At 33.3% G+C, this 25781-nt stretch overlaps 1 protein-coding gene and 1 pseudogene across 2 annotated transcripts in view; both read right to left on the reverse strand.

Moving 5' to 3' along the window:
- Window positions 1–3341: 3341 nt before the first annotated feature.
- LOC106718891 (serine proteinase stubble) overlaps window positions 3342–25781 on the reverse strand; it is a 77707-nt gene continuing 55267 nt past the window's right edge. For both annotated transcript variants that reach the window (XM_045679928.1, XM_045679927.1), the window contains exons 4-10: window positions 8711–8875; window positions 8228–8629; window positions 7863–8111; window positions 6335–6527; window positions 4904–5201; window positions 4504–4653; window positions 3342–3804 (exon numbers count right to left, since the gene is read on the reverse strand). In XM_045679928.1, the coding sequence (XP_045535884.1) occupies window positions 3667–3804; window positions 4504–4653; window positions 4904–5201; window positions 6335–6527; window positions 7863–8111; window positions 8228–8629; window positions 8711–8875 (1595 nt within the window). In that variant the 3' untranslated portion in view covers window positions 3342–3666. The remainder of the gene's footprint in view (window positions 3805–4503; window positions 4654–4903; window positions 5202–6334; window positions 6528–7862; window positions 8112–8227; window positions 8630–8710; window positions 8876–25781) is intronic.
- Window positions 3352–3651, reverse strand: LOC106718929 (annotated as a pseudogene).

The following is a 25781-nucleotide window of genomic DNA, read 5'->3' on the forward strand; positions in this document are numbered from 1 at the left end:
ATCGATTGTATTGCTTTTGAAGTAATTGATAGTAATTATCAAAATCAATATTAGAAATGTGAATCATGGCCCCTTATTCATCGACAGATCAAGAAAGTATAAATAACAATAAAGAGAATTACAAAAACGATCAAGAAATAAAACACCCATACGTAATTAAACATGAAATTTCTGATACTAAACATAATAATTTAAAAAACGAAAAACAATCAAATTATAAAGAAAATTATACAAAGAAAGATTACTCCAATTATTTCAAAGACATTCAAAATTATACTACAACTATGGCAACATATGCTCAATATATGCCGCAACAAATTTACAATTTTCCAATAACAATTAATGATTGGAACCCCATAATAACATTACCAACGTCTGTGTACACAACAACAGTACATCAAGTACCATTTGTAACTATTACTCCACAAACTATAAATCCAGCAGTTGTTCAGTCATTATGTCCTTGTGGTACAGTAATTACTGAACCTATGATACCTGTTGTTTCTCCAACAATTTTATCAGAAGCTGTACAAATACCAGAAACTTACTATGAACCACTAGTCAATTATATACCAGAAACAATAAAACCTCAATACATAAACGATATCATTCCCAATGAAGCTCACAAAGATAAAGAAAATAAATTGACACCAACTGAATCTGTCAATTCAGATGGAACTGAAGAGTCAATAGAAAACTACCTAAGACTGCCGAAGGAATTATTTCCTACAGCAAGAATGTTTACCATCGATCCAAATCAAATTATAGATGTGTTTTGCCTACAAGAAGATATAAGCGACCATACGCCTTGGTTACTAGACCTGGAATTTGGATTGCCCAGAGTAGCTGTCACCAGACATATCCCTATTTATAACGTGCAGTTTAACAGTATACATTGTAAGAATACACCAATTGCGATACATCCTGGATTCGAAAGATGTCATAAAGATTTCAAGCGAGAGTTACTCTTTTACTATGACTGTATTGTATCCACTTGGTACAAAGGTTTTGTCGAAATAAAGAATGACACATCGGTGAAGAATTTCCAGACGTGGTTACTAAAGGCGATGCAAGTTTTTGGAATGTGTTGGCCATAACACGCATGCGATGGCAAATACTTTGTAAATATGCAATTGTAAATATGATATAAAAATGAAATAATTTTTTTTATCAATTTGAAATCTTTGTTTTCTTTTAAATAATACTTTTTAATTATATATTATTTACTTTCTATACTTTCCAAAATCACAAGTTCCATGTTCACACGATACTAATGAATCAAGTTGTGTGGCACATCACTATATATCTGTAATCATTTTAGAACTATTCCACACTTATATACAAAACTCATCTTACTTGACTCTGACTCTTGACATTAGATAATCAGTTAAATATACAAACTAGCTGTGACCCGCGACTACGTCCGCGCGGTATTAAAAAAAACGTAATAAGTAGCCTGTGTGTTCTTTCAGACTATGTTCTACATCTCAGCCAAATTTCATCACCAATCCGTTGAGCCGTTGCGGAGATGCCTTCAAACAAACATAAATCTATCCATCTAAACTTTCGCATTTATAATATTGGTAAGATATTTTTTTTATAGGCGAAGGGTGCAAACGAGCAACGGACCGCCTAAACTTATTTGATCCGACGCCCATGGACATCCGCAACGCCAGAGGAATCGCAAATGCGTTGCCGGCCTTTAAGGAAGGTATACTCTCTTTTCTTGAAGGTCCCTAAGTCGTAACTGTGTGTCGTAGATTAATTTAAATATAAAAATAATACTATAAAAAACTAATCCATTAGAATCATTTTGAAGTGTATTTAAAGCCTCTAGTGGCCTCAGAAACTCGAAAAAGGGCATTCCGTAAGAGCATTTCAATTGAATGCACAACTGCAGCTATGCCCCTAATGAATAATTAAATTCCCTATTTGCAGGCACCGCTTCGGAAGTCATGTATTAATTAAAGGCATATGTAACGTCTATTTGCCCTCTAACCGGTAGTTTCTAAGAACAAAAACCTATGTTTAAAACATATTAGAGATGCTGTCATTATATTTGACAAAACAGAGATAACAGTGTAGTTTAAACTAGGATTTTGTTCTCAGAACCCCACGATAAATGGTATAATAAATAATTAAAAAAAGTTTTTTTTTTCTTGTTACAGTTACAATTGCAGTTTCAATTTAGAAATAAAGACTTTTGTTAGTCAAAAAATTAAGACTACTTATATTAAAGTAAGATATTTTGTGTTATAATGAAAAGTAATTTTGTGTAAGTTCACTCCAATTAAAACTTTAGCTATCGACAATATTTTTTTCTTTCTGTCTACGGGATTTCTAATAGCATTCATCAAATAATCTTCTATATATATAAAAGAAAGTCGTGTTAGTTACACTATTTATAACTCAAGATCGGTCGAACTGATTTAGCTGAAAATTGATGGGTACCTTATACCTTAGAACTAGGAGACGGACATAGGTACTTTTTTTATCTTGTGTGCATTTTTTTATTCCGCGTGGACGGAGTCGCGGGTAAAAGCTAGTTAGAAATAAAAGAAAACCAATAGAATCTTTTCGATGTTTAATTATTTAACAATATATTTATGTGCAAACGAACAATAATATAATCAACGTTATCATAAACTATTCATTCAAACAAAATTATAATAAAATATACATTAGCAATAATCATCACTTTATTAAATAATAAATTACAAACTAAACGCTTTTCATGTTTCAACAAACTGCGATTTGGTAATTTGATTTCACATTACTATTAATAAAATCTTAAACTAAAACTAACCTATTTATTAATCTTTATGTAAAACATAAAGTAAATACAAATAAAGAGTACACATTACATATAAACTTATAAATAAATACAAAACTTTTTATAATTATAAAACTATACAAAACTTATGCAAGCAAAATTGTAAACAGTATTAAAAATTGATTAAAAACAATAAATTTATTTACAAAATCATTTGTTGTTCGGAAACAACTAATAAATAATACTGTAAAAGAATACAAAATCTAAAAGGCAAGAAAAATTGCTGATAATAAAATATTTACAAATTAAATGCATTGGCAATTTAAATATTAAACTAAATCAAATAATATACTTCTTTTGTTTTAGTTACCTGTTTTGTATTTATAATTACAAAAAAAAAAATTTACAAAAACTGTAAAAAAAAATATGTGCAAATACATCTTAAAATTACAGCGTGTACTGAAAATAAGCTGGGATTGTAAGGGCGTTTATTATAGGTCCAAGCCTGATTACTGAACCGTATTAAAGCTTATAATGCAGAATTGCAACGGCAAGTCCTGCATAGCTTTCCGGTAAATTTAGGGCTGCCACTTTTTCGTTTGACCCGAAACATTCGAGTTACTATTAAACCCAATAAAGCTGCTTCGACAGCGATATCTTCAGGTTAGAGTGATGTCAACAAAGCTTGTTGTCCTCTAAGGATCAAAAGTGGACATTATTTACTTGTCCGTAATTTGGCAGCCCTAAGACCATTAATAAAACGCCTCAGAAAACGTTGAATGTATCAACATTTTTGAAGGTAACTTGCACTGTATCATTTTCGTTAGTTCGATCGTTTCGTCCATTAAATTTGTTCTTAAACATATTTTATTGTTCATCACTTAAAACACTTTTTACGAGCTTACTGTCTGTAATATCCAAGGTACGAACTTAGATATCCTAGTGCAAACTCCGGGTAGGTTCGCTTCCCCACAACCGATACCCCAACTTATGATGCCGGCTAGGAAATATCTCTGATCTTTTCCTTTTACCTGTAAAGAAAAAAAAATAGTAATGTAATGTTCCATAAACTAGTTGGCGTTGTTTTTAATCTGATTGAAAGACGAACTGAAGAAGAAAAAAACATATACAGCCTTATTCAGCTACAAAAATCAGTCCTACCAGTGTTGGACTTGCTTGTCTTCTGATGTTACGAAACGAAATGACTTCATCTAACAGTAAAGTTAACCAGAGAACTAAAATTCCTCGTCACGTGTGAGTGCGCATGTATGAACGACGTCGTTTGGCGGCTCACAGCACTTACAGTATAATAGGTAACGCTGGTAACGTGCTTTAATGATTGTGGCTTGTAGCCAAATTCAATATTGAAATGATAAAACGAGGCAAGAGGTCTAAAGTGTGGAATTCATAATATGTTACATCTAATTTTATTGAAGACATTCACATTGGCTAATAAACTGAACAAATTGTAACTGAAGTTTTAATGAAATCATTGTTCAGATTTACGTTGAAAATTATTCCTACATTCTAATGGTCGTCATTACTAGGTGCAAATAAAGAATTAAGTATCATTTATAATCACTACAACCATCACGTTCACGAGACTTAGTGATAACGTTTGGAGACACACTGTTAACAACAGCTGTTGTTGCAGCGTGTCTTCAAACCTACATAGACGACTCCCACAATACAGCATTTCTAAAGTATTGTAAGTAATAGCTGTAACCTACTTGTAGCGGTCCCCCGGAGTCCCCTTGACAAGAGTCATGTCCTCCTCTCTCGTGTCCCGCGCACAAGAATATATCCGGAATGAACTCGTGTCGTCCCGCGCGGAGGAACATCGACTTGCAGCGCTCGTTCGACAATATCGGAACTTGTACCTGCGAAACACATGCCAATTTAATATCCAATATTTGGACAGAATAATGCTTTTCAACACCATCAATGCTTCTATGATCTCGAAGTGAACGTGTAGGCCGAGATGTCACTGAATGTGTAATTAAAAATGTAAACAATAATAATCAAAAAGTAGAAGTTTGTGGATACTGACTGCTATTGAACCTCCAACTTCTTACACTATTCCTATGCATGTGTAAAACATGATTAAATTCCTACATAAATATAGCATACCTCTTGTAACACCGAAGGTAACACACCGCCTTCCGACAGTCGGCCCCATCCAGTGACGGTCGCGTTCTCACCGACCAATAAGTCATCAGTCGCGGGCAGACAAATGGGCGATATGTGAGGCGCGAACTGTACAGGCGAGTCCAATTTGACCAGCGCCAGGTCGTATTCATAAGTGAAGAAGTTGTACTTCGGATGGACCGCTTTTCTCGCGACACCGCGCTCCACGAAGGGATACTGTTCGGATACAGACGAGAAGTCGTATTCACCGACACGTATTCTTATCTGTGACGTCAGCAAGCTGTGAAACAAATGAAGATTGTACAAAAAAGTCCAAACTTATATATGCTATGGTATATGTATAACGAAAACTACACGAATGACTTCAAAAGTATTATAAACTAGCTTTTACCCGCGACTCCGTCCGCGCGGAATAAAAAATCGAAAACGGGGTAAAAATTATCCTATGTCCGTTTCCTGGTTCTAAGCTACCTGCCCACCAATTTTCAGTCAAATCGATTCAGCCGTTCTTGAGTTATAAATAGTGTAACTAACACGACTTTCTTTTATATATATAGATAGATATCTATTCGAGATGAAGTTGTAAAATCATTAAAAGAAATATATATTTAACATAAATATCATCATCATCAATCTGCCCTTATCCCTATGGAGGGTCGGCAAAGTATTCTTCGTATTCTACTTCTCCATACATCTCTATCAGCTGTCATATCTGAATTTACCCCCTTCTTACGCATATCCTCTTTCACACAATCCATCCATACTTTCTTTGGTCTTCCTCTACCTTTATAGTCATCCACATTCAATCTCATTACTTTTTTGTTTAACATAAATATATTGTATAAATTATAAAGTTTATCTTTGACTGTCATCTTGCATTTTGCTTTACTCATAATTGTAAGGGCAGGCAATTTACTGCATCGAGCGCAATGAAATTTATTTGAAAACATTAAAACAAAGCAAATGGTGGTCAGTAACAATTTTATCGACAATAAAGGTAAGATAAACAACTTGGAGCGAATTTATCTTAAATTTAATAGTGTTTTGTTATTGCCAACGAAACTGGAATGAGCTCGATACATTTTAGAGATTAAAAATTTGAAATACAACCAAACTACGTTCACGCGAACACAACGAAATTTTCAGATATGAGAACTTTAGTCATAACGTTGTAAATAAATTGTTGTTCCCTATTTGTTTCTGTATTTTATTAACATTGTATTGGCGAGCAGTTTATTGTTTATTTAAATTTATGATATATATCCAAAACATTGTTTTGTTTACCAATGACTAAAGCTTTTGAAACTTTCCTACTTGAACTTTACTTTTCTTCTTTTTACTTGATATTAATTTTAAAAACAAAACAAAAAGAAACTGAAGCACATCAAAACTTACGTAGAAATGTTAACTTACTCATCAACGCAGTGCCCTGCCGTGGCAATCCATCCTTCATTTATAATGGCCCCGCCACAGCGGTGGGTAGACGAGAAACCGAAGAAGGAATTCCTTCTGACAGAGACCTGCCACGGCCACCGCCCAAAGCTGGAATCCTGACCGCCCATGATGCGCGTCTCAGGCCTCGGCCACATGGCCGTCACACCACACTCTGGAATATAGAATTACAGAACTAGTAGTAGACATTCCGGGGAAGAACAGAAATCGGATGATATTTCACTCATTCCTTCCTCACATCTTAAATTTTTACTATCAAAGTTCAAGTTATTCACACCCTAGAACAAAATTGAAAAAATCTTCTATTCTAAACATTTAAGTCGATATGACGTCACAAAAACCTATTTCGCAGTCGATGCTAGTTTAAATTTAAATAACTAACTAATAACTAAAATTGAATTGATTAGAAACAATAGATATAATATCATTTGATTGAACTGCCTCTTAATAAATTGAATATTTTTCCTCGTCTCTGTTAAAAGTATTCTTAGCGAAGCCATCGAAAGGCCACTAAGGCATCGGCGAGGAAATGGTACGAATCAGAAGGGATTTGACAAACCGTCAATCTCGCGCCCGAAATAAATGTAATAAGAAATTATTTGAGGAAAACTTTCAGTAATATAACCTTTTGTTATAAAAATATCAAAATGTCGAATGATTTTTCCACATTGATAAACACAGTGAAATCTTATATGGAAAATTGGTATCATTATTTAGTATCGTTTAAAGGCAAATGTAGTTCAGCAATCTTATATATATAAAAGAAAGTCGTGTTAGTTACACTATTTATAACTCAAGAACGGCTGAATCGATTTGACTGAAAATTGGTGGGCAGGTAGCTTAGAACCAGGAAACGGAGATAGGATAATTTTTACCCCGTTTTCTATTTTTTATTCCGCGCGGACGGAGTCGCGGGTAAAAGCTAGTTTATAATATATTGCACTGATTAATTTTTTACTTCCATTTAATTCTTGTATTGTAATAAATTTTACACTTGATACGTTAAATCTTATAACATTTTTAATTTTATTAACTGAATAACGATGTACTGAGTTTATGATTTCAATTGAAAATTGGTTCAAGTAACTGAGTAATTCTTATATTCCGATTTTAGTAGAAGTCAATTTTTCCCCTAAAATAATAAAAACCGACTAACACCTAACTCTTCAAAATATATTGGATGGATTTAAACGTGCAAAACAGTCCTTCTCGATCAATCGGATAAAAAGAAATAAAGATTAAAGATATTGTAGAAGCCTGAGAAGAAAAGGAAAGGGTATAAATACACATCTATATATATAAAAGAAAGTCGTGTTAGTTACACTATTTATAACTCAAGAACGGCTGAATCGATTTGACTGAAAATTGGTGGGCAGGTAGCTTAGAACCAGGAAACGGACATAGGATAATTTTTACCCCGTTTTCTATTTTTTTATTCCGCGCGGACGGAGTCGCGGGTAAAAGCTAGTAATAGATAAAATTGACTGACCTACGCTATGAGTAGCGGCTGTAGTATGAATGGGAGGAGGCGTTGGCTCATCCGTTTTAATGACATTCAGCGTCGGGTCTTTAGGCTTATGACTTTTATGTGGTTTAGCCGTGGTCGTAGTGAACTTTTTGGTCGGCTTGGGCTTGCCAGGCTTCTCCCAACTGCCAGGCCGCGTTTTGGTCACGAAGGTCGGCTCCGTCGTCGCCTGCCATTGTGTGTTCGCATTGTTAGGTCGGGACATCATGTGCGCTGGAATGGTGCAAATGGCTTGTTATAACTAAGCTTCTTGTTCCTTTGGGTTACCTACTGCAACGACCTTTCAAACAGATATTGTTTATAATTTACTTTATTAATAAACGTCTTACCTCCACTAATACTGTTGTCTGGATGTTGCTCCGACACCGCCATGGGCCGCGCGCCGGCCAATACGCTAAGACTAGACGAAATTTTGTTATGGGGACTAGTTTCCATTTCGCCGCTCGGCCTATTTACATTTTGGTACTTATTTACATTGTTATATGGTATTTTATTAACTATATCACTATTTTGTTCGCTACTTGATTCTATGCTTAATGAGGGCAAGTTAATTTCTGGCGGTCTATAGTTATATGAAGGTGCGCCATCTATCGGCTTCGTCATAAACGACGGCCGCTGTGTTTGCGATGTAGGCCGCGGTGGAGCTTGTGTTGTCTCGGGCGGTTGCGTGGTAGTGGCGCTCGATGGCGCTGCATATGGTCGGTCGGTAATGGTGGTAGGATTTTGAGTTTCTGAAAAAACAAATATTTGGTCATTAGCACCAATAGATGGCGTGATATTCATATTGATATTAGTTACTTTTAACTCGATACCTTCGATATGAATAGGTTTTTCCGGCAACCGACAGCAGGAGCCGAACATGAAGCCATCGACACAAACTCCGGCGTGTATGCCACCGACTCGATTGCACTCCTGCACCCACATGCATGCGCCCCGCGCCCCGCCCACCGCACAAGATTTGCGCGACATCTGGTAACCTGTAAACGTAATTTTTAATGTCAAAAATTGTAAATAGATGGCGTTAAATTAAATTCTGCGCGTTTTATTAAAATAGTGCCACCTATTTTTAATAGTTGGAAAATGCAAAATATTTTCTATTAAAAAAAAAAAGATTGCATTAGTTATTGTTGAATTAAATAGTTTTATTGTTGTTTAAAATTTAAAAGAATATTTTCAAGCCATCAAGTAGTGTACTTGTGGGCAATTAGAAATATCTCAATTCTAGTTTGGTTATAAGTTCGGTACATTATTTGATACTATTGTGTGCACTGAATAAAAAACGTGAGAAGAGGACATTAAATAAATTCTTATATAAACGCACGTTGTAATTCACACCTAATAAACTGAGGTCAGGGAATCCCTGAATATATCCCAATCTATTGCCAAATTCCTTGCGGACTACAAGTGTAGGTTTCAATAAAACCAGATCTCACAGTATAGAATGAGCTAAAATGAATCATACCGTCTACAACGAACGGTTCTATTTAGATTGACAAATATTAGTAGTTACAACTTATTGTATTTGATGCGTGTTTGCCATTAGATAAATGAAAAATGTTCGCTGTGGTCCGCAGCGACACGCAACATTCGCATTTCGCATTGCTTTTGAATGATTAAGTATACATTTTTTTCTAGTTCACAAAACACTATAACCAAACTTATTCGATTAATCTGGTCATACGTAAAAAAATAACATATTAATCAATGATTATCATGGGCTATTGGGCTTGGGGCATTCGCAATTTCTGGATACTTGACAATACATATTTTACATTGAAGTAAATGTTACTCTTAATAGAAAATCTGAACTGAATAATATTCAGCGTAAAAGATTATGGAGTCATATATTTCGTAAGTATTTAAATATGGTCCATTCTATTTTTTTTTTTTTTTTAGAGAGAGATCTTCCACCAAGGAAGAAATAACGTTGATACAGATTGCAAATTTGGGAACAGGGAACAAGTAAACTTCTGTGATTCTGGACTTTGCAATCTCGTTAAAAATGGCTTTACCTACTTCACTTAGAATTTCCTACTAATGAGAGAAGTTTGTGCCAATTAAATACGTGTTTGAGGGATTTTGTGTTACAATTGTTCCTAAATACTCAGAATTACTTTGAAGTTGTTTTAATTTCATATCATAAAAATCCTGCAAATTCCGTCTCAAAACTATTAAAAGAATTTATTATTTATTAAGAATTTATAATTTATTTATTAATCAAAAGTAGCCAATCAGTAAACATCATTTACCTTCCAGTGAAAGTGCTATCAAAATCGGTCCAGCCGTTACGGAAGTTACCCAAAACAAATGCGGCTTTACGGACATGATATTCCCAAAACATTGATTTTGCGATGTGGCATATAGACACTTTAATTTTATTTATCGTATAGATTACGATGTAATTATCTAGGTGCAGCGTACATTGCAATGTCAAAATCAAAATAACGGCTTCTTTTGTCAGAGTGCTTTTTTTTAAGATTTTTTTTTTACATTGGAGCACAAAACCTTATCCATCGCTGCCATAAAACATTCTATAAAAGTTCTATTAAAATCTGTCTAATTTATTAAAACATAGATAATGAGAAAACAACATTGAATTTATTACGTTTTTTTTTTACATCATAATTTATTTAACTATAGAATTCGCCGAAATAGCGAAGCAACCGTTGCCTATAGACATCTGCAATTGCAAATGCTTTGCCTACCTTTAACTGACGGAGGAGGGCTCACAGAAAAATAATATTTCCTATTCCTAAGCATTCTACGTCAAATTCACTTCCCCTTTCCTTATAAGAAAAGGGTGGGAAGGGAATGAAGATTAAAATACATCCTGTATTATTATATTATCGGCTAGAAGTAATTTTAATTGATACACACAAAACACCTTTTAAATCTTTTATGTAAGTAGTTGGCATTGCAAATTGAAGTAGGCTTTCTATAAACTAGTAGCTCGATACGACGGTCGTATTTCAAACGATTTATTGTTATTGGATATTATTTCTAGATGAAATTTCTCCTCAATATACTCAAGAGATATTAATGTACACCACAAGCATTTACTTATGAAAATAGGCTCTTATATGTGCCTTAATTCATACGAAATATGATAATTTTACACTAATCAGGACACGAAGAAAATACTTTACCTAAAATATAACAATACATGTCTAGCGAAGTGATTACAAAAAAAAGGAAAGAGACCAAATTATATAGTGCTCTTCCCACCATTTTCTTTTAAAGAAAGAATGGGCTGGACCATTATATCCCCTGACTTTCTTACTGGAAGAAGAAATTATCAACTGTCTCCAAGTTCCCTCTAACCATTAAAAGTAAAATAAGTAACACATCTTGTTACGGCAACACCGGCTGCAGGGTTGCGTGGCCAGTGCGCACCGCGCGTCAAAGCAACCCTTTTCCGACTGTTTTTTTACTTTTTTTCTGTCATTGTTCATTATTTTGAAGTCTTGTCAAGGTCATAAAGAAGTCATCACCAGCAAAAAAATTTCATGAATAGATCTTTTATAACTATCTATATCTTATCTATATATATAAAAGAAAGTCGTGTTAGTTACACTATTTATAACTCAAGATCGGTCAAACTGATTTAGCTGCAAATTTATGGGGAGGTAGCTTAGAACTAGGAGACGGACATAGGAACCTTTTTATCCTGTGTGCATTTTTTTAATGCGCGCGGACAGAGTCGCGGGTAAAAGCTAGTCTATATATATAAAAGAAAGTCGTGTTAGTTACACTATTTATAACTCAAGAACGGCTGAATCGATTTGACTGAAAATTGGTGGGCAGGTAGCTTAGAACCAGGAAAAGGACATAGGATAATTTTTACCCCTTTTTCTATTTTTTATTCTGCGCGGACGGAGTCGCGGGTCAAAGCTAGTCTATTCATATTTATCGCATGTTTTGTCTCTTACCTTAAATATTGCCTTCCTTATATTAAAGGTATAAAATAAATAACATATATTATGTATCTACGTATGTCAATGTTAGAACGATATATTGAAGAAATTCTATACCCTTTTGGGTGTATTACACTATTTTCAGTAAGAAATAGGGCTACGGGAGTACAATCTCCTGAATAATTAAATTCGTATCCGTCACGAAGGTTTTCAATATACTCGTACGTTCTCCCGAACGGGAAATAGAAGCTTTCGAACGGACGTTATTGTTGAAAATGTGATAACAAGGAAATAAATCTACTAGTGGCAGTTGGAAAATAGAATTGTATCGCGTGGAAAAACTTATTTGTATACATTGTGAAAGAATTATTGTACAATTCAATTTTATGTTAAACTTTTTTTTTATTCATGTTGTACAAAACATTTCACAGACACTGTAATTTTTGCTGCACAATCTTAAAAATATTATGTCATAAGAACTTCTAAAACTTTAAACTTTATTAAGATTTGAAAACAAATGCCAACCTCATTAAAAAATGCAATTAAAATAATGGAACGTTGAAATGAGAGAAAAAGATGGCGCATTTAAAAAAGTCAAGCGTTGTAAGGGAGTGAGATGTTATCACCTAATAGTGAGAACACCTCAGCTTTTACTTTTAACGACCGACATTCCCTTAATTATAGTCCTACATTCAAATGTGCGCTCAGTCGATACAATAATCTATACGATGTCTTCACAAGAACGAAATAAAGTATGGTAAAACTAAAACTAAACTAAATTAAGGTAAATTATAATTCTTCACTGTGCTTTTAAAAATCGAAACACGATAATAAATTTTGTCTCTTTTATTTTTTTGGAAAAACTGTGCTAATTTTTTTTTTCAATAACCATTCATATTCTAAAGCAGTGTTTCCCAATGTAGGTGATAACACCCCCTTGGGGGCGTTTGAAACCTAGGAGGGGGCGATAAGGGGCCCAAAAATGGGGGCATTGAAATTAATTAAAGTAATGAAATTGTGGTTTTTAAGTTTTAGGGCTGAATAAAAATTAGGGGGCTCTGAAATGTAATTGATTTTCAAAGGGGGCGGTGAAAGAAATAAGTTTGACAATTACTGTTCTAAAGGATCGATGAAAGCAATTTCATTTCCTCAAACTCGAATCATTGCCGTTATTCAAATAAATTATCTTAAACGACCTTATAAATTCCCTACTTAATCCACGTACTGATTCCCGGATTCCCTACTGAAATAAGATACGATATTTTTCGTTAAAATAGCCTTATCTCATTTGATTTATGAATGAAGAAACTTATGTAAGGGGACAAGACGTTCAATCCCCCAGCCAAGACTTTCCCTTTCAAACCACTTACAAATGTTACGATGCTTGAATACTAATCGACTACCTCTCACGGCATGCATTGCTTCCTTTGTAACGTAATGTTAAATATTCTTTATATCATATACCGTAATGGATATGTAAATCAACATTATCTATTGTGACATCGGTTCGTTAGATAACTAAGTTCATTCATTTTTTTCCTCGCCGAGGGGCACTGCCGCGTCCCTAGATAAGAATACTGGTTTAGGAAACGCGGTCTGGATCTTTGACAAAAATCCAAAACGATTCCATAACCCTATATCTTGTAAGACTTAGGTAGATATTTAAGTTATAATTAAGATAGATGGATGTATGGATGTTTGTTACAAAGTATCTCCAGAACGGCTGCATGGATCTCGATGAAATTTGGTATAGACGTAGAACAAAGTCTAAAAGAACACATAGCCTACTATAAGTTTTTTTCTTAATTCCGCGTGGACGGAGTCACGGACGACAGCTAGCAACTTACATTTTAAAATAATAGAAAAATTGTATAAATAAAAAATTGTCACCATTGTTCAATTGTATGGCCGAGACGCAACAAACAACAAAGACAAACGAAACAGTTACAAAACGAAAATAACTTCGTCTATTATAACAAAGAAAACGAAACCCAAACAAGAAGACGGTACAGCGAAATGTCACAACTTATTAAGGTCACAACAAAATGCTTTATGCCCTAATAAATATGTTATTTTTGAAACAGTATTGTGATGCGAACAATAGGCCTTACGTAATACGTAGTATGGTTAAACTCCAAGATTTTTTTTTTTCACTAAAAACCTTCGTACGAAAAACAACGCTAAGATTTCCATTGTAGTAATTCTTGTATTAACATATGTTGTCTCTGTATTTTAAAGATAATGTGAAGGATAATAAAATCCTACAGTAATCTTAGTAATATTATAAATGCAAAAATAATAAAAATAATCTGGGAAAACACATAGGCTACTAAAGTTTTTTTTTTTATTACCGCGTGAAAGGAGTGTAACTAGTGCTTAACAAATGTACCCTTAAAAACGAAACTAATTTAAGAGGCCTAATTTTAGTCTTTTTTCCCTTCCCTGAAGTTGATTTGGCGGAAGAGGGTTCGCATAGAGCAAATATCCTTTTTCTGTGCGTTCCCTTCTCCGTTGATTACAAGCAACGCATCTGCATTTGCGGATGTCTATGGGTAACGGACGCCTCGCTATTTCAACGAATTCAGGTGGCCGTTTGCTCGTTTGCCACCTTTTGATATTAAAAAAAAAACTATTTAACTACATTCTTTATAATAGACAAAGGTTACAATAAGCACAGCAAGTAGTAGCATGCAGTATCATCGTATAATAGCGCGTTTATCCACACAATTTCGAATCAGTAATTTCAGTTTTGAGACCACCCATTTTCGAAAACCACACAAAAAAGGGCACGAAGAAATACTATCAACGTTAGCATCAAACGAACACAGTGAAAAGAAGAGAGAGGTAAAATAAAAGTAATATTCACAAAAGCTAATTTATTTAAAACTCTTAATACCATAAAAACAGTTAAAACGTTTTTCAAAAGAAAACCTGATTTTGTGGTAATATCACGAGTAAAATGTTTTGATATGTGATTAAATGTAGCGAGAGCGAGCGCAAATTACTGATAAAGACTGACGTAGAAGATCCTACTGAACACGATCAACGCCACGATATATGCATGTAAAGTGAACTCATAGTATGAGTCGGTGGCACCGAAAGTGTTACGCCGTTCTATCTGCATAATTCCATCACGTTTTATAATCTAAATATATTATTTTATAGATATGATTTTAGTACGAACGATAGTAAAAATCTAGATGTATAATTCTCGTGATGTCCTCACAAACTTTTATTTTTCTTAAAAACATTTGACGTGCGACATAATCACGCAAACAATTTGTCAATTTCATTTACTTGCGGACATTTTATAAAACAGCGTTTATTACAGTAATTAACTTAGTAGAGTCAACTTGCGAAATGGCAATCCACTTTTATGTTCTAACGATTTGCATATATTAAGTTTTATGTTAATACAGTTTCCGATTACACTTGTATGATTTACGTGCAATTAATTAATAAGATTTTTATCCAGTCCGTGTACAGCTGGCTTTACGTCGTGAAAAGGATAATAAAGTTTTATTTCATTGGCACTGCTCATATTGCTTCCTGTTTATTGCGGCTAAATTAACTTGAATTGCGCGGAATCGTTCTCCCGCCGCTGCCGAGTGTTCATTAGATAAGGACTAAATCCTTAGGCTCGGTTTATACTAGAGCAGAGTCGAAGCGTAACGAAGCGTCAAATTCTTCCTAACTAAAGCGAAACTATACTTTAAATTCGCACATTTTAAGTCGCACAGAATCGCGAATTTAGAAGAATGCGCGTGTCAAAATTACAGAAGTAATGTGCATGGTTACGCTGTGTACGTGACTTTAAGGTTGAATTTGTTATATTAAGTTTTAGATTGACGCTTCGATACGCTTCAACTCTGCCCTAGTATGAACCGAGACTAAATTAATCAAGAGAAACTAAATATGAATAGTGAAATAATCATAGTAACAACGAAGATATTCTTGACTAGACCACAAGAACACCATTACCAATACACCAGTATGACACTGTGTCATAAGAATTCAAACGATTATTTGAAATTTCGTAGTTGAGTAGATTCACACACCGATATAAAATTAGAAAAAAAAGCCTTATAAGGACGATCATTGTTTATAAAAAAATTTCATAAAATGTTGAGAAAAAAAAAAACAATTCAAACATTAAGAAAATACATTGCCCGAATATCTTAAACGTCTCTTTATTTACACTACATCTTTTAATTAGCATTGCAAAGAATGAGCAAGTTGAACTGAACTATACTAGTGTTTTTTTTTTTTACATAAAAAACCAATTCTAATTGGGATTTGTATTATTATTTTTAAAAGACGTTTAAAACAATTCATTTCGCAAACCTTAACGCAGCGCGTGTTGTTGACCTTAGCAAAAAAAAAGCTCCACGGAAGCCACTTCTGCTACAGAAGTTAAGATTGTTAGTATAACGGTCCGATAATCTGCTTCCTCTATTTAAGCTCCGACGACAAAAAACTCAACAAAACGCGACGTCATATAAAATGACGCAATCCGCATTTTAAAATTGTGATATTAAATTGTGTTGTTATATTCTTTTTGCTATTTTTCTGCACAGCCATTCGCAAGTCATCACAACTAATTTAAATAGACTACAAAGTTATTATTACCGTTTACATATTTGAATTTAAACATTATCCGAAAGGTATAAGGTTTATTTTCGTGTGTACTGTTGCTAAAGTACATGTGGTGATTTTTTTTTTACAATAGGTTGAAGATAAAGAGTGTGCAAAAAATATACACACAAAAAATCATCAATTGACAATTAATCAATTGCTTTGGAGTTTTGAATGCCGTTAATCCAGTGCGGCAAATTTAATTGATACTCTGAAGATAGTTTTTTATTGTTATTGGATTCATACTGACAGATTCGAACCTCCTCCCCCCATACATGGCAGTGTCTACTGTTATACGACACTTAAATTTATCTGTTAAAGATTGGCTGTAAATAACCTAACAAAAACTCCTTACATATTTTTATATTTACTTTTTTTTTGACAATTCTTTTTGACGTGAAAAATATATAATGTTACTGGATGGATCGCAAGTACGAAAAGAGTGTTTTATTTTAGTTATTTCATCAACTTACCATTCAGAACGTGGCAGTGAAATTTCACAGCCTATTTTCCAACACTATTATATCTATTTCGTATCGCTATATATAGCAATTTAAAAATAATTAATTTAATTTTAAAATATTATTAATTGTAACGTAGTATCTTTAGTAAAAATATTTGATTGTAGCACAGAAACACCGAGTTTCCAAACATTGAGCTAATAAAAGCTTTAAATTTACGATTTGTGATTTAAAAATAATAGTGTAAACCTACTTGGCCAAGTTACGTGTATTTCATTTATTTAAAAAAAATCAAAATAAAATCATGTAAAACGTGCTACCAGATTATAAAAATGAAAGCGTAAATAATATATTTAGTTCAGAGTTTTTTTAGTCATGCAAATGTTTTACTTTAAATGAATGAGATAGGCCTTAATCCCAAGGGCAGGCGAGCTTTTAGCAGAGATATGTTGTTCTGTATTCAAATACATTAATGTTTCAGACTAACATATTTTATAACGAAATGACGCACTTTAATTTATTCCAACATTATTTGCTTTTATCCTAACGTGCGTTCGGAGATTAGAAAATGGGATTAAACATGGAATTCATATACTATTTTGTACGTTCATTATATCAGTATTTACCTGTTTTCCCATGACATAATATGTTATATTTTACGCGTTATATTAAAGGGATTACGTATTAACACAAATCATAAATATATATGCAAAAGATTTCGTACACAAAGCAATGTAAATCTTCGAAACCCGGTGTTTTTAGTCGCTAAGCGATATTATAGGTCCGTACACAGATACGCGTCGCCGTCTTTTGTTCTAACAAAACCAGTCGCTCGCAACCTATTTCTCAAGATCGTCGTGAAAAAAATCGATGCGATTTTCAAAACTTTTTCAAAAATATAAAAAAACTTGAGAGGTGTCAAGGGACACCCGGATGGAACGAAGTTCCTTTCGATTATTTGTGAAGGAACCAATATTTAATTCTATGAATAAAAAACTTAAGTCTTCACAAGAAGTACATATTAGTTCTATGAATTTTCGTTATATATTGTCACGTCGTTGCCATGGTGAAGTAGCGCTCATTCGTCGTTAACATACTTACTATAGCAAAAAGTGTCGTGACAACTTTTCGTAAGAATTTTTTCCGTCTAGCCCCCTTTCACAACGCGCGATAAGGAACTTCGTTCCAATAAACTCAAGTTATTCAGACACACAATTGAAATACCGTGTACGTAGCTATATGTGCACTATGTACGTTATAATGTACGCTATATATTGATGTATGTATGTGTGATGTAAATTGAGCAAAGGTTATAAGGTCGTCCACCGCAGTGATATAGCGGCTTAACCACACTCATTACTTACTGTCTAAGAGTAATGGTAGAGTATGGAGAACGCTTTTTTGTTTTAAAATAACTGTTTTATTAAGAGTTAATTTGGATTAGTTTTGATAGTCTTTAGTTCTAATACCTACGAAATATCAGAATATATCGTTAATAGGTATCTTATGGCCTTTTTGGCTTTTGGTTTAGTTAGAGCAATTGCTTCCAATTTATAATCTAACAAACAAAACAAAAAGCATATTTGCTGTGATATTAAATAATAATTTTCTTGTAGTGATAGTCGGAGTTAAAACATAGTTTTTTTAATTTGCGGCATATCTATATATATAAAAGAAAGTCGTGTTAGTTACACTATTTATAACTCAAGAACGGCTGAATCGATTTGACTGAAAATTGGTGGGCAGGTAGCTTTGAACCAGGAAACGGACATAGGATAATTTTTACCCCGTTTTCTATTTTTTTATTCCGCGCGCACAGAGTCGCGGGTGAAAGCTAGTAACTCATAGTTTTTCATAACTTTATAAGTTAATTAATAAACTATTTCATAACTTTGGAAAGTTTTCAACTCTGACTTTTTGACTTTGTATTTTTCTATTTAATTAATATAACAAAGAATCCATCTCCATAGCAACACATCCGTTATCACAATAGCAGCACCTAAGCACATCATGGATGTACGGCGCGGTTACACGCCGTCAGCCACGGTTAATGTAATAATAATGTCAATATACCCGCGCACACACCTTTTTATGAATTTGTATACATACGTGTGTATATATGAATCACCTAAATATTTAAAAAATATATGACGTCACTTATATACGGATACATAAATTGACGACATATTATTTTCGATGACACATACATCAAAGGGCTCAAGCCTACACTAATATAGGTGACTAGGTTTTGACAGTGACTTCATCTACGCGGAATAAAAACAAAATCAGAATGAATAATAATAATGGTATTATTTGTCACTTGAGATTATGTTCTATATCCGTCCCAAATTTCAATAAGATATGTATTCAGTAATCTTTACCCTAATAATATGGCATAAAAAGTGAAATTTGGAAATCGAACACATTGGCACATGACGAGGTTCGAACCCGGAACCTCAAAATTGATCCAAAATAATTAAAAATTATTTCTGACAAAAACCAAATCCGTTAGGTTGGCTTAGATTCAATCTATGAATTGCGGACCCTCTTTTTATTGACACACGTTATCTTTATGTTTTATTTTTGCAGTTCGCCATTGTGTTTAGTAAATGAAAATAATCTATTCATCTGGATTTTTCCTTCTATTGTAGCAGTTTTTTATTAACTACCATTGACTACTTTAATTTGTGTACAGCAAAAATGTACAATTTTATACAATATATCTTAATATCTTACTTCTAATTTGTTCAACATCTTTTAACAAATCATACAAAATATCTATCGTCAGCGATTCCGTCTACGCGGAATTAAAACAAAACGTAATTAGTAACCTGTGTGTTCTTCCAGATTACAAGTATATTCCTTATCTACTTCAATCGAGATCCGTCAAGCTGTTCTGAAGATACCTTCTTTCAAACATACCATACATCCATCTAAATATTCGAATTTATAATTTAATTTAAACCTCATGTAGCAATTTACTATTCTATTGTGATTTAAATTTGCATATCAATACATTCAAATGCTTTTAATACGTAAACAGTCAAAGATAAGATTTAAGTTAACAATATTCGATAGCTTATAGATTTATAAGTTCGTGTTTACCCAAACATGGAAGATGGGTTTAAGTTTATAGAGAGAATAAACGTTTTTGTAATCAAAGATGTGCCAAATGGAGTAATTTAATTGGCTGTCGCCGTGTCACTGAGTAACCTATAATTGCCACATTATCTCCACGACCACTCCTCCATTATTAATAGCCTAACTACTTTAGTCGAGAGTCGTTAATTCGTTTCAGTCATTTAGCATTTTACTCACAAAATCTACAATAAACCTTTAAGTTAGGTTAAAAAGATCTTGTCCAACTAGATTCGCAAAATGTTTCAGATTTGTAGGATTAATTTTCGTCCAATGATGAAAATAATTATAACGCTATTAGAGTCAGTATTCCCTATACCATTAAAGCTTTTAAAATGTTGAAATCCCTAAACAGTCAAACGTCTACTTATTATGCGATACGTAAAGACTAAAATCACTAACAGTAACCAGTGTTTACTTTACAAATAACACAGCGAAATGGAATAATCATAAGGAAAACCTACAGTTACATAAGAGAGTCGTAACATTATTTTCCGCACAAAAGAATTGCGTCTCAGTTCTTTTCCTCACAACAATAGCTGGAAGTTATCAAATTCAGTAACAAATGTACGCTGTTCAGACTGTCTATCGTTTTAATGTAACAGGTAAATGTTCGCTAACATACTATAGAGTTAATGCATTTGTTTTCGTTGAAAAATTTACCTTTGGTTTTCGAGTCCAAAATGTATAAGAAACGCCATCCCTTTATTTGATTTTTATTCCAACCATAGTTAAAAATAATTTATGGTCGTATTAAAATTGTTTACTTACTAGCTGTCGCACGCGACTCCGTCCGCGCGGAATTAAAAAAAAGGTCAGTAGTAGCCTATGTGTTCTTCCAGACTATGTCCTACATCTGTGCCAAATTTCATCAAGATTCAGTACAGCTGTTCCGGAGATATCTTCAAAGAAACATCCATCCATCCATCCAAACATTCGCATTTATAATATTAGTAAAATTTTTAACTATTATTTGTCTTTATATCTTTTTAAAAAAAAAAATCCACTATGTAACTGATATAATTATTTTTATTAAAACTTTCGTGTATATTTCGAGATACGTTTCATTACTTAAAAATGTGTAGATACTAAAGCGTTTTCCGTTAATTTCATTAGGGAAGAAGCCCGTAAATTTCGTTGCGGTTCGAGCCTTAACCGCAACTGTTTCAACAAATCAAGTACAAAACTTATAAATTTATATAACTTCTAATAATTTTGTTGCCTTTACCAATTTCAAGCAAAGTATAAACAAAGGTTAAACGTGACTTTGTTATTTTATAGATCACATTTAACAAAGGTAAAAGGTATGATTACAGCAAGGATAAAATACAAAACAAAGCTTTCACACGACTTTAAAACCTGGTTACTTTAAGTTAAGATTTCCTTAAACGTATCAGGAAATTCTGTATATATATATTACTCAAACGCTTATAGTTTGCAGTGAAAAGCTTTTACTAAAAGCTCTCTCAGTAGCTAATGAGCTGACGTCTCAGACTACTTGAAAACAGCGTCAAGAAACTTACATTCTAATTATATTGTCAGACTCGGCAGTTAAGCGATGATTTGCTCGCCCCGTTGGTAATGACGCGGCTACCTGACTTTATAGGTCCGGGTTCATCACTCAGTTCCGCGGATCTTCCGTCGAGTTCCATTTTGAATAAAATGTAATTTTCTAGATATGTACAACATCAAAAACAAAGCAATAAAAACATAACTTAAATGATATATTATATACTTACTGTAAATTTAAAGATTTTTAAATAAAAAGTTGACTCTCAGTAGTCTGTAGTTAAGGTATAGGTTCATCTTTCCGTGCATCAATAATGGCCATTCATTACCTCAGCGTTCAGTCTATTGTGATGCGTCCCTGCGTGAAAATACGTGGATTGTGTCGTTTAATTTTACGCTTACTAGTGCACAGTGCTATTAAGTATTTACGTTTTCAAACGCGTATATTGTCAAGCATTTATAATCTACTAACTGTCGCCCGCGACTCTATCCGCGCGACATTAAAAAACACTTTTTAAGTTAGCCTATGTGTTCTTTCAGACTATGTTCTACAACCGTACCAAATATCACCAAGATTCGTTGTGTCGTTCTGACCTTCAAACAAACCTCCATCCATCCATCCATCTAAATATTCGCATTTATAATATTAGTAAGATTCCCCTTTCTTTCCTTTTATTATCTTTTCTAAACAATAAAGTTAAACAACACATCTAAAATATATTATTTTCAAACGTCTTTTTTCATAAGAGAAAGGGGCAAACGAGCAGCGGGAACACCAAGGTGTTCATTGACGGCCATGGACGTCTGCAATACCAGAAGAATCGCAGATACGTTGCCGACTTTAAGATGGTGATACGCTTGCTTCTTGAAGGATCCTTAATCATAGCGTTTTGAAAATACCGTCTATGGCTAACAAACATTGAATACCAGGTGATCTATTTGCTAAATAATTTTTCTATTACTATTTAAAAAGCTTCATATTTAATTAAAAATACAAACATATCAATTATTAATTGATACTATAGAAGGTTTTTTTTTTCCATTCATAGATGATAGTAGAATTTGTTATTGTAAAAGTAATAACCCAGACAACGGTACTGCATAACAATAGATACGTCCCAGACATTGATCTATTCATAGTCAAAGCTCAGAGACACAGCCTGAATGATCTCAGATGATTTCACTTTCCATAGTACAGTTAGTGCACCATTTTACATCGACATCGTACAAGATACTAAATAAATTTATTAATAAACAAACTATAAAATATAAAAGCTAATAATAAAAAAAATAGTTTTCAAAACAAAACAAAAACCGTAGAATTTTAATAACTAGCTTTTACCCGCGACTCCGTCCGCGCGGAATAAAAAATAGAAAATGGGGTAAAAATTATCCTATGTCCGTTTCCTGGTTCTAAGCTACCTGCCCACCAATTTTCAGTCAAATCGATTCAGCCGTGCTTGAGTTATAAATAGTGTAACTAACACGACTTTCTTTTATATATATAGATGAAGACGTTGCTGAAAAAGTTACATTAAATTTTAATTAACATGACATTTAAGCGACCTATGCTATCAAATAAATCAGTAGATTTTAACCGTCAGTTTCTGAGATCATAATCTACATATGTATAAAAAATATCGCCACCCTGTTTGACATAACAGAGATTCCACACCCACAGTTAGTCGTTACCGACATTTTTTAAGAATTCAGACCAAAATTAAAAAGACAGTTTAAAATCTTATATACATACAATATAAGAATATTGAAACGGATTCAAAGTATTTGTAATTCACAACCACTTTGTTAATAAAAGACATCTAAAGATAGCTTAAGATGTAAATTTATTACATAATGCAAATTTACTTTACAACGCGCATGAGCTTACCTTGCATATTAGTAATTTGTAGCAGGAAATATTATTCTAGGATTATTAAAAGTAAAATTTTAAGAAATTATACATATCTAAGGAAATATACAAGTATAATAAAATTCTGGTGTCACAATGTTAGTTTTCATACTCCTGCGAAACTGCTTGGCTGATTTTTATGAAATTTTATATGCATATTTAGTAGTTCTGAGTGTCGGCTACTATCTATTTTTCATACCCTTATTAAGTTTTTTTAACTCCACGCAGACGAAATCGCGGGCGATAGGTAATCTAATATATGAAATTCTCGTGTCACAGTTTTCGTCACCGTACTCCTCCGAAACGGCTTGACCGATTCTCATGAAATTTTGTAAGCATATTCAGTAGGTCTGAGAATCGGCCAACATCTATTTTTCATTTTTTATTTTATTTTTTATTTTTTTAACTGCGCGCGGACGGAGTCGCGGGCGACAGCTAGTATAAGTATAAAAGTTGTAGATTTGCTTCAATCGTATAATTTATTTTTTTGAAATGTCTTCTTAATCCAATATGTTGAGAACCATGTATCATTTACTTTGATTTTTAATTTTAATATAGATTTATATACGTATAAATATATTCCGAATGGAACAAAACATTTAGCACAAGCGATAAATTTGGATAAATTAGAGTTGTACATAAGATACGAAGTGTACCTTTCTGTTCACTTCGTGAGGCCAGCGCGTGCGGTCGTGCCTTAATAATCCATTGATAAGAGATTTTCCTTACAATAAAATCGAAATATCACGAAAGGTTACGAAGTAAATCGTAAACTTGAAACAAATAACGACATAAATCTGTCACATAATTGCAGATATTTTAAAACAATTAATACGACAATTGGTAACCATCCGAAACCAGAAAAATAAAAGGTTAGCGTGGTATGTTATGAGGAGGGAAGAATCGCATGTAGCAAAGAGAACGTTAAGTATGAGTATGGAGGTACACCGGTAGAGGTAGGCCTAGGAACAGATTGATGGATTGCGTCAAAGGTGACACTACCAAGAAAGGGGTGACAATGGAGATGACGGTAGACAGATTGATTTGGAGAACGGAAACTTGGTGCACCAACCCTAAGTAAATGAGACAAGGTCAGGGAGATGAGGAACCTTCCCATTAATTGAAAAGCAATTTTATTTAAGCCACTGGTTTCTGTAGATGAATAGGTCATTGCTTGGAAATAACAGCTTATGCTTCGTTCTGACTTAAACGTGCCTGTTGAAGTTCCTATCAATTAATTCTATGACTATTATTCGTTCAAATTCTCACTAATTGCAACAGCCAGTGCTAAAATAGTGAAAATCGAATAGGCACAAAATACCACAATTAATAGCCTATCCATGAATAAGAGAGAGATCAATTTGATTTACCTATTAAACAAATGTTTCCACAAAGGAGATCCACGGTGAGAATAGACGAAGAAATGTCAAATAAAATGTTTTAATACGCGATTAAAGTTAAATCAGCAAATAGAATCAAGTCGGTAAGCTCCAACAAGATTAACTACTCTGTCAGAAACAAACGAATGATAGATTTACCACTTAAATTACAAAGCGAATTGAAATCTCAACGAAATATCTTTAATTAGTATACTACGAATCTATGCTTTAATACAATGGAATAAGGTGCTACTATAATCCTCACAAATTAAGATGTAATTGGATATGATCAGATGATCTCTAAATGGTTTCAATGGACGCTATCCATTATCGGTGTTGTATTCAATTAATTTTGTACGCGTGTGTAATAAATTTGTGAAAAGAAAACAATTGAAGATAAGAGAGAAAGCTATTTTATGTTGAAGACAAATCTTCTAATCATTGTCTTTTGGTCTTTTAGAACATTTGTTTCGTAAAAGAAATCTAAGAATTACCTCGTTGATATAAAACTTATCTTTAGTATCTTTAATAATAGTTTTATGTGCCTTTTTTTGTTTTTTTTTTCGTTGCCAAATTCGAAAGTACTTCCACCCACTTGTGTTACAGATGAATATTTCTGTCCATTGTTATTTACTTTTAATTAGTATACATTGTAATTTAATATTATAAAAAAAAAATGGGACCCATCTGCAAGCACTTCCTTTCGATTAAAATAATTTTTATCAAAATCGGACCACCCGGGACGGAGATTTGCAGTAACACACATAAAAAAAAATACAGTCGAATTGATAACCTCCTTCTTTTTTAAGTCGGCTAAAAATTACAGGTTACAAAAACAAATTGTTCAAATAAAAATATGAAAAACATATACAAAACACATCTTTATTGTTAAAAAGAAAACAGTATACTATGACTTTTAGTTAAAAAAAAATGTTGTT

The sequence above is a fragment of the Papilio machaon genome, chromosome 11 (genome assembly GCF_912999745.1).
Source record: "Papilio machaon chromosome 11, ilPapMach1.1, whole genome shotgun sequence".
NCBI lineage: Eukaryota > Metazoa > Arthropoda > Insecta > Lepidoptera > Papilionidae > Papilio > Papilio machaon.